This window comes from Condylostylus longicornis, unplaced genomic scaffold, assembly GCF_029603195.1.
Source record: "Condylostylus longicornis isolate FDR11 unplaced genomic scaffold, ASM2960319v2 ptg000153l, whole genome shotgun sequence".
Lineage (NCBI taxonomy): Eukaryota > Metazoa > Arthropoda > Insecta > Diptera > Dolichopodidae > Condylostylus > Condylostylus longicornis.
Genome location: NW_026578121.1, coordinates 2169215 through 2185882, shown reverse-complemented (window position 1 = coordinate 2185882; position 16668 = coordinate 2169215). Strand labels below are relative to the sequence as shown.

The 16668-nt window shown below is 25.3% G+C and overlaps 3 protein-coding genes across 3 annotated transcripts; 1 reads left to right on the top strand and 2 right to left on the bottom strand.

Moving 5' to 3' along the window:
- Nucleotides 1–1462: 1462 nt before the first annotated feature.
- Nucleotides 1463–3912, bottom strand: LOC129615934 (uncharacterized). Its single transcript, XM_055531363.1, has 3 exons — nucleotides 3666–3912; nucleotides 1910–2398; nucleotides 1463–1849 (listed from the first exon to the last, which is right to left on the bottom strand). Exons 1-3 carry the CDS (start codon nucleotides 3841–3843, stop codon nucleotides 1653–1655), a joined length of 864 nt encoding a protein of 287 aa, XP_055387338.1. The 5' UTR covers nucleotides 3844–3912; the 3' UTR covers nucleotides 1463–1652.
- A 2691-nt stretch (nucleotides 3913–6603) lies between these two features.
- Nucleotides 6604–9871, top strand: LOC129615932 (uncharacterized). Its single transcript, XM_055531361.1, has 3 exons — nucleotides 6604–6885; nucleotides 8020–8526; nucleotides 9362–9871. The coding sequence occupies exons 1-3, from the start codon at nucleotides 6693–6695 to the stop codon at nucleotides 9559–9561; spliced, it is 900 nt and encodes a 299-aa protein (XP_055387336.1). The 5' UTR covers nucleotides 6604–6692; the 3' UTR covers nucleotides 9562–9871.
- A 2612-nt stretch (nucleotides 9872–12483) lies between these two features.
- On the bottom strand, nucleotides 12484–16616 carry LOC129615878 (uncharacterized protein DDB_G0271670). The gene is made up of 3 exons (XM_055531287.1): nucleotides 16443–16616; nucleotides 12935–14170; nucleotides 12484–12855 (listed from the first exon to the last, which is right to left on the bottom strand). Exons 1-3 carry the CDS (start codon nucleotides 16486–16488, stop codon nucleotides 12656–12658), a joined length of 1482 nt encoding a protein of 493 aa, XP_055387262.1. The 5' UTR covers nucleotides 16489–16616; the 3' UTR covers nucleotides 12484–12655.
- Between the last annotated feature and the right edge of the window lie 52 nt (nucleotides 16617–16668).

Below are 16668 nucleotides of genomic sequence, written 5' to 3'. Positions count from 1 at the left end.
GCTCTAACAGAAGTTTAGTGGGTAACCTATCATACTGCGGAAATTAAATCCCCATACTCTCTACTAGAAAGTATAGCCATATAGTATTCTTTCATTTTTCTATATAATTTACTTCTGTATGTTAATGATAACATAAAAACTTTGTGCTTGTTTTACAAAGAATTTACAAGTGTATTCAATGAATTTAATTGCGTCGCTACGTCGTTAAGTAACTACGACTCGAAACATAAAAGTGAATATGATAAAATATTTGAATCTCATTTTAGTTAAGTAACACTTGAGTATGCGGCCCGCATAAAAAAAATTTTTTTTGAAAATGTTCTGCCGTCTGAATAAGGTTGCCGATCCCTGTTATATATTATCATCTTTAAGATTATTGATTATCGTGATACTTTATTCGAAACTTTAATACAATGTAAATAACATTGCGCATAACGTATATTATATGTAATACCTATGTATACATGTAAATACAAAAATATTATTTTATTAAAATTTTTCAATTTGGGTGTGTGTAGAAATTCGTATATGTTTTTACATGCCGATGAATATTGGCACTTAAAAATTTTTAAAATATCACTTGAAAATATGAAGAACTAAAATTTTCTATAGAACAATTTTTAAATTTTGTATTTATAGATGATATTAGAGTAGACTGGTTCCCAAGTCAAAAGTAGAAATTTTAGTTTCTGCATATACAAGAAATTATAAAATGTGGATCAATCAAAAACTAATTTAATGATATCAAAATTCACAATCGTTTAAAATTAATTATTAAATAAATAAGGTTGCATATTTAAAAATTTTAATTTATTTATATAGATTAAATTTAAAATTATTTTTGTGTGCCTTTCTTTTTGTTATTCGTATGTAAAAATGTTGAAAATTTAGAAAAGTCTCGTACTTATATTTAAAACTGAAAGTGTCTTTTATCAATTTTTCATTCTCTTTTATATTTGTTTTGAATTAGATTTGTGTTTTCCAATATTATTTATTAATCGTTATTTCTTTTTATTTTATAGACGTCTTCAACTTGAATTGGTAGGCATTTTATTAATTTGTCAACTACAAAACCGAGACTCGAAAGCACTCTCCTCCAAATACACAGACTCAGAAGAACGACTAAAATCCTCGAGTGACATTTTCCATAGTAGGCTCTTCTTCTCGGGCTATGTGGGCTCTAAGTCGGAAAATATAACATTCCGATAAGTCAGAAAATATAACATGTACCTTTGATGTACTAGTTGTGTCCAAGACTTTTTTACTTTCCAAGATATTTAAGTGCAAGGTAAAAATTTCTAATATTGTTTTTTACTGACGGTACTGCGCTGTCATGGTAACATTTACTTTATATATTTAAGAAAAAATTTCTAAAACCTTTTTTTCCAATTCAAATAAAATCTTGTATATTTAAAACAAAAATAATTAAAACTTGGTGTGCGAAAATATAAAAACAACTTAGTTTAAATTTCAATGCGAATAAAATTAAGTTTTGTAATGAAAAATATAATTATTAATTTCTTAATTTTCAAACTAGTATAAAAATTTTTTTTATTAAACAAAAAAAAAAAAAAAAAATATAATAAAATTTACAAATTTAAGAATAACAAAAAAATTCTTAAAATAATGAATTTTTGCTTTTGCTTTAATTTTTAAATTAATTTAAAAAGACTTAAAATCGAAAGAAGAAAACTTATACTCGTATACTTGATCATATTGGCAGCATTTATTTCTTCAAAATTACAAACAGGCGAATCACAATAACGACACTTTGCATTATTAGGATCCTTACATTGATTTAATTCATCAGGTGATAAACTTGAAGCACAACCACGATATGCGACACCATCTAAAAATCGAAATATATAAATAGAATTTATTTAAAAAATGCAATTTTTTTAAATCTTACCAACAAATCGCTCATAACATCCTTTATATTCTTTACAAATTTCATGAATAGTTTCGGTAAATTCATTTGCACAATTTGATATTTCATTACTATTACAACCATAACATTTATATGTTAATTCAACTGGTAAGAAATTACATGGCTTTCCTTTATCTTGATCAAAATGTGAACAATAATCTAAGGTGCAATTTTTATTATATCCTGGACATTTAAGATCTTCTTGTGTAACATTTGCAACACAACCTCTTTTTACATAAAATTCATTCTTTGTTCTATAACAATCATGTTGTTGTTCATTTTTATGATATAAACATCTTTCAGGTTTAATATTTTCTGCTGGATTAGCACATTCAGTACCGTTACATTGATAACAAACTGGTCTTTTAAATGGATAAATATCTTGATTACAATTTCGATTAGCGCATGGTAAACAATCATTTTTACATTGTTCCTCTTCTGTACATCCTCTTATATTACGTCCTTCATTATCTTTTTTGTTTTTAAGTTAAAAATTGAATTCAATTAATAAAATAATATATTAAAATAAAAATTATAATAAAATTAAAATGAAACGTTGCATTTTTAATATTAATGTTTTCGTGCAACTTAAAGAAAGAAAAAAAAACTGATATTATGAGCACACAACCGATTGTAGTGTATATTTTTGTGTTTAATGCAAGTGTTGCAGAAGATTATGAAAATTCGTTTTAAATACTTCTTTACAATTTTAAGGACACTAGTAAGGTTTTAGTTAACGTTCCTCGAAAAATGTAAATTTGGCTCTTAGCAAAGTCCTGCTTTGCGTAATTCGAATTTCTTGAACAGCTTGTCAGTTAGTTTCGGTAATAACCAAAACTCAAATATTAAATTTGAAGGATATTGGTTGATTATTTCTCTTTATATGCGATAAAATGTAAAATCGGGCTTGTGATACACGCACTCACACCGAAATCTCTTTAAAAGTAGTTTATTTAGCTTCCATACTACGGAGAAGCGCGTTCCCAGCGAAAACTCGACATTCGAAATTTGGTGCCATCCCACAACCTCCCCTATTGTATGCAATACAGTCAGTAAAAATATTCGGACATATCGAACTCTGCGTAAAAATATTTGTAGAATTTGAAATGAAACTAAAATATTACGAAATTTATTTTAAAGAAAATCTAAAGAGCAGCAATAAATGTAAACTGAAGAAATACAACTTCAATATATATATGGGTATATGACAGCTATATTTTGAGTCATTATTGACTTAAAATACCTTTGAGTGAAATGACGTCATCGAAATCTGTAACATATTTTTGTAAATTCATTATAACGGATGATCATGTTGTTTAGATTTTTGTTCCGGCGACACCATTATACTCGTACATTCATATATATATTGATAATTCAAATTTTAATGTTTACGTATATAACCAACGGATTATGTTGGAACATTTATTATAATTTTCTACAAATAAAACGAGAATGAGTACAAAAATTTTAAAATTTCAAAATATTTTTAAAATCATTTTCTTTATAAAGGAGTTTGTTTAGGTATATATGTAACTAACGTTTGTGTTCCAAATTATTATTTTCAAATTATAATATTTGTAATATATAAAGTAAAGTGGAAACATTTAAATATATAATTAATTCAGCAAAGCAAATGTACTAAAACTACAGTATTAACAATTTGATATTATTTAAATCGCAATTAATGCATAGATGTATGATATTTTTAATTTTTATTTATTATTGTATATATACATACCCATTCTAACAAAACAAACTTGACTAGGAAAATTACATGGTACAGTATTTTTAATTTTTGTAGGATCTATAGTACAATCGATTTCTTCTGGTTTACATGATAAACAAGTGTTAGCTGATGATTTATTCACAAAAAATAGTATTATTAATATGAAAATATTTATTTGAAATTTCTTCATCTTAAAAGTTATTGTATATATGTGTGTGTATATGTAAATAGATATTTATTTACTTTCATCTAACTTCTATACTTGCAGAAAATGAATTAATGAATAAAATTATATTACTATTGAAAATTTGTTTATTACAAATTACTCCACCTTAGAAAAATGATTAAAGTTATTAAAGATAAGATAATTTTTACAGTATTTTTTTAAGATAATCGAATAAATTTAATCATTTATATATTAATAATATTAATTTACTAATTACTTGTGTATATTTTCATATTCATATGTGTATCTATAAGTCTACAGTTGAATCTCGATAAAAAGATTCCATGTATACAGATTTCATGTATAGAGTCACATCTCTATATGCGCGTCAATTCTGCACGAACTAATTTCAATAACTCTTCATCTTAGCTAAAATATGGAACTTAGTTAAAATATGTGTCAAATGTTACGTAAAAGGTTTTATTTCAATTTTCAATAAATTTTTGTTTTTTCGCCAAGGTAGGGGGTCGTGCAAAATTTCAAAAAATTTTTAATTTTTTGCCATGGTAGGGGGTCGTGTAAAATTTCAAAAAATTTTTAATTTTTTGCCAAGGTTAAGTGGAGTTAACATAATGCTCGATTTTAAGGGTTAATTTTACAAATTTCAAGAGGCAATAACTTGAGAGAAGGTGGAAATGGAGAAAAATTTTCTTCTAACGAAATGAAGCACTTATTAGTGTCTAAAAGCCCCTAAAATTTCAGGCTTCTACAGGTTGGGATTTAGAAGAAAAACGACATCAAAAATTTGGAAAAAAACGGACTTTAGATAACGGTAAATTTGAACGGCCATTTTGTTTTTCTTAGGTTTAACTATAGTATACAGCAATAGCAGATACAAGCCACTGCCTTTCTGCGTTTGCAAAATTTCAAAAATGCTTATAAATATAGCCCCTAAAATGGTTTCACTGCACTAAATAGTTAAAAAATGGCATTTTTAGGGTTTTGGAGGGGTATAACTTCTAGAGGGGGGGAGATAGGTAAAAATTTTGTTCTACGGAAATAAGTTTCTAGTAAACATCTATGTACATATAAAATTTCAGCTTTCTATCTTCAAGGGTGTAGAAGTTTTGTAAATAGACACACGGACAAACGGACGGACGGACAGACGGACAGAGTGAAACTAATAATCACTTTTTTTCAAAATTTTTCCAAAATTTTTGGAAAAGTGCTAATAAAAGTTATTTCAATAAATAAAAGTGTTCATTTTATTCATGTTATATTGTATTCAAATATAGAAAATTTTTTAAATATTCACAATAGTTTCAAATATATTTGTAGATTAGATTAGAAAATTTAAAATAGTTTTAGTTTTTAAAAAATCAAATTCAAATAGATAATTCATAATTTTGTTCATATCTTTTAAAACACCATAGTAAGAAAAAAAGGAAATTTATATTATGTAGGCTTTGTAAAATTCTTCAGAAAATAACATTCCATTCTATACATGGTTATTGTTAATGTTACCTGTTATAACTCGAAATCTGTTAAAAATTACTATTTATATCATAGACACCGTATCTATGTATATTCAATTTTATTGATTAGATAATCTGTTGTCATATAATAAAAACTAACCCGCCTGATAATTAAAAAAAAATATACATATATAATTTTTAAAAAATTTCAGAAAAATTTGTTTAACTTTTTCAATGTATTACTTTACCAACATTTTAATCAAATAGGTGCGACATCTGTTAGTCAATAGAACACTTTTAAATAATGATTAAATTTTGCAGGGTGTGTTAATATAGTTTTTAAAATATTTATAACAGATTACTAATAATTAAACTTTGTTTGTAAAAAATTGAAATAATTTGCATAAAAAAAAAAAGAATTAACAACTATAAACTATACGACTTTTTGCATTTGTGAGAAAAGATTTGGTGAACTATAAGACTTCGAGCTTTGCCTCTTATGTGGTAAATGTTATTAATTAGAAGAGCGAAATAAAATTTTATAATTTGCAAATGCTTTCGGCAAGCAACCTATATAAACTAGTAGCAGTTTTTAAAGTCGAAACTTTTCTATTTATACCTACCATTCTACTTTCTTAAAAATTATATTTTGAAAAAGTTTTGTCGACAAATTAGAAACAATAATTCTACTGTTTCACGAACACATATTTTATAGTTATGATATGATAGTACCGCATAGTAAAAGTACATAGTACAGTGTAGTAAAAGTACATAATAGAATAAGGTTTTGACATAAAAATTTGAAAATAAATTAATATAAAATGCAAAACTTTTTACATCAACATTTAAATACGCCGCCCATCGGTGCAGCCAAACAGATATTATTCAATCTGTCCACCCTTTTTAGGGTTATATGTCTGGCACAAGAATTCAACGATTAAAGCAGAAATTTGTTCCCATACTTATATACTTATAATATACTTTTAGTCTAAATATTTTTAGTTTTAAGCCTTAAATCAAAAGAGCGAAAAGGCAATTTTTTCATACCTAAATAAAAATTTTAGCTTGCATACAACAAAACAATAAGATAAGCAGGTATATATTATTATGTGCGTATTATTCAAAAAACAAAACTGTTATTTTTCATCTTATCTTATCCCTTACTATAAAGGCGTAATCATTATTATCGATATTATTTTTTTTTTTTTTATTTTTTCATTATTTCTTTTTATAAACATTCACTAAGAGTTAAGTAAATTAAAAATAATGATAAAAAATTTTTTTCAATAAATTAGTCATTAATCAAAAGTGTTCAGTGAAAGCGTATTGAGCGCAAAACCAAATAAAGCAATAGCTTAAGCATTAAATTTTTATTAGTTGTTTTAAAAAATTTAAAGAATGAATTTTACTATGAAATTATATTCAATAGTTATTTTTTTAATAATAGTTATATTTAATAACAATTATAGTTTAGCGATTAATTGTATTGAATGCGACAACAGCGACAAAAATTGTACAACTGCACCAGAATTTATAACGAAAAATGTGGCATGTGATTTAGAAAAAGGTCAACAATGCTACGTTCAACTAGGTAATGTGATTATATATGTATATGCACCTATACCTACATTATATTCATAAATAGAAAAATTATAAAAATATTCAAATTTTTTAGAGAAATTTTTCTATAATCATATTTTGTAGAGTAATTCATTGTTGAAGTTTTACAGAATCAGTTTTTGTAGACTCATATTATAGAATAAATAATACGTACGAGTATACTCCAAGTATATAACATTATGTATTATCAGATTAATCAGAGTTACCGTCTACGATTATTTGGATATATCAAAGGAGTGTTTGTTTAAAAATATTTTTTTAATAAAATTTAAAATTATAGGCTAGCTCTATAATTTTGTAAAATATTCAAAATTCTCCAAATTCTGAGTATATTAATATTTGTTACTGCATATTATATAAACATTTTATAACAGTTTATAATAATAACAATGTTTAGTAACTACAATGAAAGTAAAATAGGTTAAGCTGCAGTATTTCTTTAATAACACTGAAAGAATTTTTGAAATTTATAAAAATTTCCTAAAAATTTTGAAAAAAAATTTCTTTTTTGCCAAATTTCATAATTCTTTTGTTTGCACCTGATTTCTATTTTAATTTCTTATCAAAAAAAAAATCATTAAATTAACATTTTTCTGATTATATTTATAAAATTATCGGACGATGACTAATTAAAAGATAATACTGATAAATGTACTGTTATTAATAAAACAAAAATACTAAGAAATATATTAAAGGTAATTTAATAAAATTATAATAAAGATATTTCTTGCCAATATTAGGATCATAAAATGAAAATTCTTGTATTGGAAATAATAAAAATATATTCTTTAGATTCTTATTAGCCTTTGTGTTACATATAAATATATATATATATATATATATATATATATATATACGTAAATTATTAATTTGAATCGTGTAGGTGCTTTCTTCGTAACGTATTATTAATTAACCGTTCCATTTATAATGTTGAAACATAATTAATTAATATACGGTTACAATTCTACTATTCTTATATTTTAATTAATATAATATACATAAAAGTATATAGAAATATCATATAGTATATAGAATATACTATATGATATTTAATTGTATTATTGTATATAATTTTCAATTTATATATTTTTTTTTTTTTTTGTAGAAGCTGATGGAACAATTAAAAGAGGTTGTGCATCGGATGACTTCTGTAAAGATAATACAGATAATTGCGTACAATGTAAAGATAATAATGGAGAAAATATTCCTTGTAATGTACAAATTTTACCAAAAACAAGACCAAAATGTTATGTTTGCAAAGGATCAGATTGCCTAAAAGTTGATGAAAAAAAAACAAAAATTGAATATTGTCAATATTTAAATAAAAGTAGCAATTTACATTGTTTTACTAAAACTGTTAATCAAGATGTTACCCGAGGATGCTTAGCAAAATCTGGAATACAATGTGATACATCAGATTGTAAAAATTGTACAAATACAGATAATGATAAGCCTTGTAATAATGATGATGGACAAATTAATGATAAATTTTCATGTTATGAATGTAGAAGTGATGCTTTTAAAGAATGTGAAGAACCAGAGAAGAATAAACAAAAAGTTGATAAAAAAGAATGTAAAAATCCAATAGAAGGTTGTTTTGCTGAACGTTGGGGTAAGTAACATTATTCTCTTGTTAAATAATCAAGAGATTTTTTAATCTTCTTTGACGTGTTTTTGATGCCGGGTACATTTTCAAAATATTGATATTTCAAAAGAAAAAACACCCTTTCCTACAATACTTTCTTAACAATACAAGAATATAACTGCAAAATGTTTAGTTTTCCATTTCTTAATCGAATATTGATTACTGTTTTTCTTATTAGAAGTATTTAGGAGTAGTTTTTAAAAGGAACCCTTGTTTTGCATTGAAATCATGGTATAGAGAAGTAAAGACTAATAATAAAATCAAGTGACATGTTTATTTTAAGCTGTTTTAAGGTCTGTCATAGAAATTGGTTGTTTGAAGCACCTATCTTTTTCGGAGTCAAAATCTATAATCGAAAGCTATAATCGAAAAAACTTGGATAAATAGAAATTTCGTGAACATCCCTGTATCTCAGATACCGTTGAGATTTAATACCTAGTTGTGAACAAGAATTTTATTCATTTTTAATGCCTTAAATGATGGTATATGTTATGTCACTAATTACTCTATCATTCTGTATATAAATTTAAATATTCCTGACTCCTTTTAATTAATCATTATGTTTAGAGTACAAATACGTTTGTTTACCTTTAATACTTTTAAAATTAGTAAAATTAAATTAGGAAGCAAAATTAGGACGCAAAATTAGAACGTTAAAATTAGGACGGAAAAACTAAACGTCTTACGATGTGATTGTTAAATTCTTCATCGAATTACTAAATCGTAATATTCCGATATATATATATATATATGTATAAAGTCTTTTTATCAAACTTATTTTATTTATGTATTTTTCTTTTAGCTGGTATAACATTCCGTGGTTGTGCAGAAATTTTAGAGGACAGTGAAAAAGCCAAATGTTTAGAAAATAAAAATGGTTGTCTAATATGCAAAAATGAGACTTTATGCAATGGGAAAGTCTTTAACAGTGCAATTATTAATTCAATATCAACTGTTTTATTAATAACATGTGCATTTATAACAAAGAAATTGTTAAATTAAAATAATTTGAGTAAAAATATTTTAAATATATTAAAATTATATTCTGTTGAACATGTTATTAAAATTATTACATATACGATACGATATACAATTTTTGTAAATTTATATTTTATTAAGAAATTAAATATTTTGTAAATTAATGTAAATATTATATAAAATAAAATTAACTAACATGCTTACATATTATATATACTGGGTGACTTCAAGATTATAAGAGAAAGGAAGCTGTAAAATCGTTTTTAAATCAATTTTTAATTTTATGTCTTCTATTTTTGAATTGTGTATATTGCAGAAATAAAAATTTATTAAAAAATTTCTATAAATTCTAAAATATACTAAAATTAAAAAAAAAATTAATTATTTTTTATTCTGCACTTTTCAATAGTTTAGAAATTGACTTGTCTTATCAAATGCAAAATTTCATAAATTCTAAGTAAATTCGTAGATATGTCAAATTTTTAATTTAAAATTTTCAAACAAACTTATTTATTGACCTTTACGTTACATAGATAAACACATAAAGAAAATATTAATTTAATTGGTAGCCAAGTTTTAATTTTAGATTTTTCGCAAATGCTATGTTAAAATTTTTTTTTTTCTTTTATGCTAAAAAATTTATTTTCGATCAAAATTTGTAAATATTGCTCGGAAAATTTCATCATATCTCCTTTAACTTTAAGGAATTTAATTTTAATTATGGAGAACAATAAAAAAAAATCTGATGTGGTCAGCACATAACCGCATTGTGTATTGTCTAGTTAAATGAAAGTGTTACAGAATATTATAAAAATGTCTGTTAAATACTTCTTTCCAATTTTTAGGACATTAGTAAGCTTATAGTTAACATACTTAGAAAAATGTAAATTTGGCTCTTAGTAGAGTTTCGCTTTGTGCTACCAGAACTCAAATATCAAATTTCAAGAAATTCCATGACGGACAGACCGACACACCGACAGACCGACAGGTTGCTAAAAATAGTTTATTTACACTTCCCTACTATGGAGAAGTACATTCCCACCGAAAACTCGAAAAAAATTTGGTTTCCTATTTTATGCGAATATGTAGATTTGTGTTCAATGTTACGAAGTATCATCATGAAACCTAAGTTATTAATTTTTTTTTTTAATTTAACGTTTCACTGTTATAAATACATACATACATACGAATGTATGTACTGAGTAAAATTAAAATTTTTCTCATTTCAAATTTGTTTTCCGAACAGCTGAAAAAAATATAATTTTTTTAACAGGTTTTCGTTTTCAATTTGTTTCATACGCGTGTCAGAATTTGTCAAAAAAAAAATTCTTATCAGTTTTTAATCAATTAGTTAAAAAAGAAAAAATGACAGATTTCAAATGTTTCTCATTTTTCATATGAGTTTTTAATGATCGTCACAAGAGGCGCCACAGTCAACAGTTGCACCGTTGAAAAGTTTATTAAGTCCCTTCTTTAAGTTTTTTGTAGCAAAGGCCTGTATGTACATATGGAAATAAAATTTAAAAAAAAAATTATTTTTGCAATGAGTTCTTAAATGTTTTTAAGAAATATCAATTTTAATATTATTTCGATTACTAATTATTTTTCTGTATGGTTAGTTGCTAACTTATTTTGCAGAATAACGAAACACGATTGTTTTATTGAAAATAAATTTCATTTTGTTACCATTTTACAGAAGCGGATGAACGGCAGCATTGATACCTGATATTGACAGTTCAGTTGAATATAAACATTATGGTAAAATCAGGGACTAAATCACACAGGTATTTTTATTTATGTCAGGTATTTTTTTTCAGGAGATGGACATTTTGCTGCCGTGATAAAAAAGTAAAGAATCGTGAATGCAGCCATCCGAACAATGGTAGTGTAAAGAAGGGAGCACCATTTGCATATATTTTGTAATTGATGAAACATTATGGTAGCAAAATGGATAGATTTGTAATTAAAGACAACAAAAGGAATATAATATTAGAAGATGTCATGCGAACAATGCTAGATAGCGTAAATAAGTGAAATATAATATCAAAATATTATAGAAGCAGTGTTCTGTATGAAGAAATGACTAAGATATCAAGACGATTCGCAAGAGATAGAAACGGTGTAAATTAAAATCCATAATACAATTAATGAAGAAATCTTTTATGATATAACAGAGTCATATTTGACTATAATTAAAATGAGGAAATATCTCAAATATAATGCTTTAACAAAAAATCCTAACAACACTACGCTTGCAAGCTGTTATGGAACTTTGTAAACAGAAATTTTTTTCCGATTTTCTTTAACCCTCTAAAATTACTCCTATAGATATCTGACTTTCTGCCATCTCTTTTCCTTCACGTCTTAGTTTGTTTTTTTTCTGTATCTAATAAATTTTAGGTCGGGATAGCGTTTTTTAATTTAAGAATTTTAAAAAAATTAAAAAGATATTAGAAAACTGCTTCGTAAGCTGAAATTTATGATATAAAAGCATGCCATGAGACATAAGTAAAGTTCAATAATATTAGTTTCTGTGAATTGGGGTAAAGGATGAAAGTAATACCTAATTTTGTTGAAAATGTGATTATATTTTCTTTCTTCTATTTTAATATCCGATAATACCATATACGAGTATCAGATATACGTTATCAAATTTTGAAATTTAAAATTTGTCACAAGTTACTAAAAGTATAAAAGTTGTCGATTACCTTATTTTCTTTATGGGTCTTCAATTTATCAAGATTTGTCTTGGAAATTTCTAATATTGTACAACAAATAAAATGACACATAAATGTTCATTCATAAATAACCTAAAGTTAGAAATAAAATATCAAAATCTCAATTTGGAAATAGAAAAGCATTTGGATGCTAAAGGGAAATATTGAAAATCCAGGGAAAGATTGTTTTCAAAGATTTTAAAGTTCTATTTCGATAAAAACACCTACATTAACAAAAAAAATTTAAACTTTTATTACATAACAGAATATACATACATAAATATATAAATAAAAAAATATATAAATTATAACTTTGCAATTATAGATTTTAAGGCAATTTTTTGTCATAACGAAATGAAATATTATTTTTTTATTTTTCCAAAAATTAATTTATCAAAATTTTAATGAAAATATTTTCCGATTAAAAACATTCCTAAAACCATTACAAATGAAATACTAAGTGCTTTGCTTCCGTTACATTTATCTTTATCGTTACAAACACTACACTCACTAGCATCTTGAAGATTTGATTCAAGTTTTTTACAAGCATCTTCTTCATTCTTAACGCATCCTCGTTTTGTTATTGTATTACCATTGCCATCTATATTAAAAATTAAATGTGTATTTATTGGAAATGTTATATACATATATATGTATTTACTTATAGATATATATATTACCTTTATATTTAATTTTAAAACACGAGTGTGTCTTTTCATCTAAATTAACAGCTCTACGGAATCGTTGGATAACATTAGGAAATTTTCCAAAACGTGCATATTTTTGAAAGCCATCAATTTCATTTCCATCAGGTAAGTTTAATTGTGTACTCGAATCAGTTGATGATTCCGTGGATGATTGTGTACTTGAATCAGTTGATGATTCCGTAGATGATTGTGTGCTTGAATCAGTACTTGAATCCGTTGATGATTCTGTCGATGATTGTGTGGTTGAATCAGTACTTGAATCTGTTGATGATTCCGTGGATGATTGTGTGGTTGAATCAGTACTTGAATCTGTTGATGATTCCGTGGATGATTGTGTGGTTGAATCAGTACTTGAATCCGTTGATGATTCCGTGGATGATTGTGTACTTGAATCCGTTGATGATTCCGTGGATGATTGTGTGCTTGAATCAGTACTTGAATCCGTTGATGATTCTGTCGATGATTGTGTGGTTGAATCAGTACTTGAATCTGTTGATGATTCCGTGGATGATTGTGTGGTTGAATCAGTACTTGAATCTGTTGATGATTCCGTAGATGATTGTGTGCTTGAATCAGTACTTGAATCTGTTGATGATTCCGTAGATGATTGTGTACTTGAATCCGTTGATGATTCCGTAGATGATTGTGTGCTTGAATCAGTACTTGAATCCGTTGATGATTCCGTGGATGATTGTGTACTTGATTCTGTTGATGATTCTGTCGATGATTGTGTGGTTGAATCAGTACTTGAATCTGTTGATGATTCCGTGGATGATTGTGTGGTTGAATCAGTACTTGAATCTGTTGATGATTCCGTAGATGATTGTGTGCTTGAATCAGTACTTGAATCCGTTGATGATTCCGTGGATGATTGTGTACTTGAATCCGTTGATGATTCCGTGGATGATTGTGTGCTTGAATCAGTACTTGAATCCGTTGATGATTCCGTGGATGATTGTGTGGTTGAATCAGTACTTGAATCTGTTGATGATTCTGTGGATGATTGCGTGGTTGAATCGGTACTTGAATCCGTTGATGATTCCGTGCTTGTTGTACTGGTTGTGCTTGTTGTACTGGTTGTACTCGTTGTACTAGTTGTTGATGTACTTGAAGTGGATGAATTATCGTCTTCTTCACAATTCTTAGTACGCGTGTCGTCTTTTATACTATCACAATCATCACAATCATAGCATATTAATTGAGCATTAACTGAAAATTCAATATGTACATACAAAATTTATTGTGAAAATATTTAAAATTTTATTAATGATTTTATACGTATTTTTAGCTTTAGTTTCATTTTAACTATATACATATATGTATATGCTTTGTGAATATATAAAAGATGTTGTTGTGTATAATATGAAAATCAAAAATGTCTTTGTTTCAGTTCAGTTCAGTTCAAGTTTCAATATATTTTATATTTAATGTTTTTAATTATGTTTATACATATATAGAGTTTAATGATTCAAAACTCAGTGATGACTCGGAAACCATTTATTAAAAAAAATTTCGGTACCATAAATTCATGTCTTAAAAATATTTTTCATAACTTTTAATCTTCTCTATACAACAGTAATAATTAAATTTTAGAGGAAAATTTCAACTTTTATGTACTCGTAGAAAATTTTTAAGTATTGTAAACTACAATATATGAGTATGAGTAATGGTATGGGTTGATGAAGCCAACCTATCGAATAACCAAAATTCATCATGTTTTAATTTTGAAAATAAAATAAAAAATTCTTCAAAATTTTTAATTTGAATGAAAAGTGTAACATGGAATATAGTAAATTTTTTTGTGTTTGTTGTAAAGTAAAGAAGTTTGTTATAATTCATATATTTTTTCTCAATTTATTTTCTCTTGAAATTATTTTTAAATTTGGAAAAAGAAATTCTTGAACAATTTGATCCTATTTGTTTGTTTAATTTTCGCAGATCCTATTTTTGTAGATGTCATTACAATATTGATTTGTCGAACATATTTTATGTTAGTTATAAATTAGCCCTAAATTATTATAAATAACCAATATATTTTTCAATACAACGATGTTTGGAATAAAGATTTGTGATAAAAAGAAAATATGTTTAGAGTTCGGTGAATTTACCCTATGAACATTTTTCAATTTAAAATTTATTTTGATTTTTATTTGATAATTAAGCTTAGGACCCTATTGACAATGAAGAAGTTCTGTATCGATTTAATTTCTATAAAGTTTTGAAAGCATATTTTTTTTTTTTAGAAAATTCGTGTTGAATGAAAACGTCACTCTTTCCCAACTTTTCTTTCTAAATCTTTTCAGTTATTTTTCGATGCAAATGACTTAAAACATAAATGGACGGTGAAAATTTTTTTTTTTTCTTCACATAAACCCTATACATTTTTGTTTTAAATTCATTAAAAGAAAGCCAGGCGTTGGTTTAATACTAAACAAGGCAGTGGTATAGCCTTGATTAAAGTGAATATGATTTATTGTTACAATGATTAAAAATATTTTCGAATCGACTGATTAGAAAGATTTTTTTTTGAAAATTATTAAAAAAAAAACAAAAATTTTAAATTTTCAATTAATTTTTTTTTTTTTTTTTTTAAATAAAAGAATTTAGTTTTGGTTGAATTTAAGAAGTTTTGATATTCCAAGCTCGTAAGTAATTGAAAAGAAAATTTGTTATGTATACATGGTATCTGGGACTCAACAGTACTCCCGCAATAGGATAATATAATGACTTCAGGTAACATTTATTGACATTTTGCTCTTTGCGATCTCTTTTTCATATTAGCATTACAATCAGAAATAAAAGTCTTCTATACAATTATTTTCTCTCATAGCTCTTTACCAGTAAAACCTATTAAATAAATTTACGCAAAACCCCCTGCATATGGTAAAGCGCACTCTTCAAAAATTATCCTGTATTTATTTTTTGTTCAAAATCTCAATTTTTAATTATAATACTTGAAATTAAATAATTAACTTATAGTAGGAATATTATTTTTGATTTGATATTTTCTTGATCCTCAAATCAAATTTCTTGAAATTCTCAAGAAATCAATTTCATTAGTTCAGTTTGATTGTTAATCAAATTTGTGATTTGAGACTTTTTCTTTAAACATTAAGAAAATCGCAATTATCAATGACAATGAATTTTGTTAATTAATATTATAAAGAGCAGAAAGAAGTTTTTGTCCAAATTTTATCCAATATTGTTAATGAATATATTTTAATTATAAAGTTTTTTTTTTATCACAATTAATTCAAGAAAATTTTCATTTTTATTGTTTCTAGTATGTTTAAAGAGGCTAGAATAAATTAACAATTTTTTTTTAATTATTTTAATTTTTTTTTAAATTTTTGCTATTTTCTTATGATTTTTGTTCTTTTTGGTTCTTATTTTTTGAAAATTAATATTCTAATTCTAATATTTTATAAATTTGTAAATTTTTTTATTAATTTAATTCAAAAAATTTTAACATTACACACACCTTTAATTAATAAGAGTGAAAAAATTAAAATATATGCGATTTTCATTTTTGAACACTTTTTTTTTTTCTAATTATCGAAAAATTAGACGAAAAAAAAAAAATGGGTTAAAAAAAAATTTTTACAAATTATTTTCTTTTTTGTTTTTTTTTTTCCGTTTTAAAAAAACGCTCCGCTCCGTTAATACTAAAACCGTTATTCTGAAAGCTTCTACTTATATAGACTTTA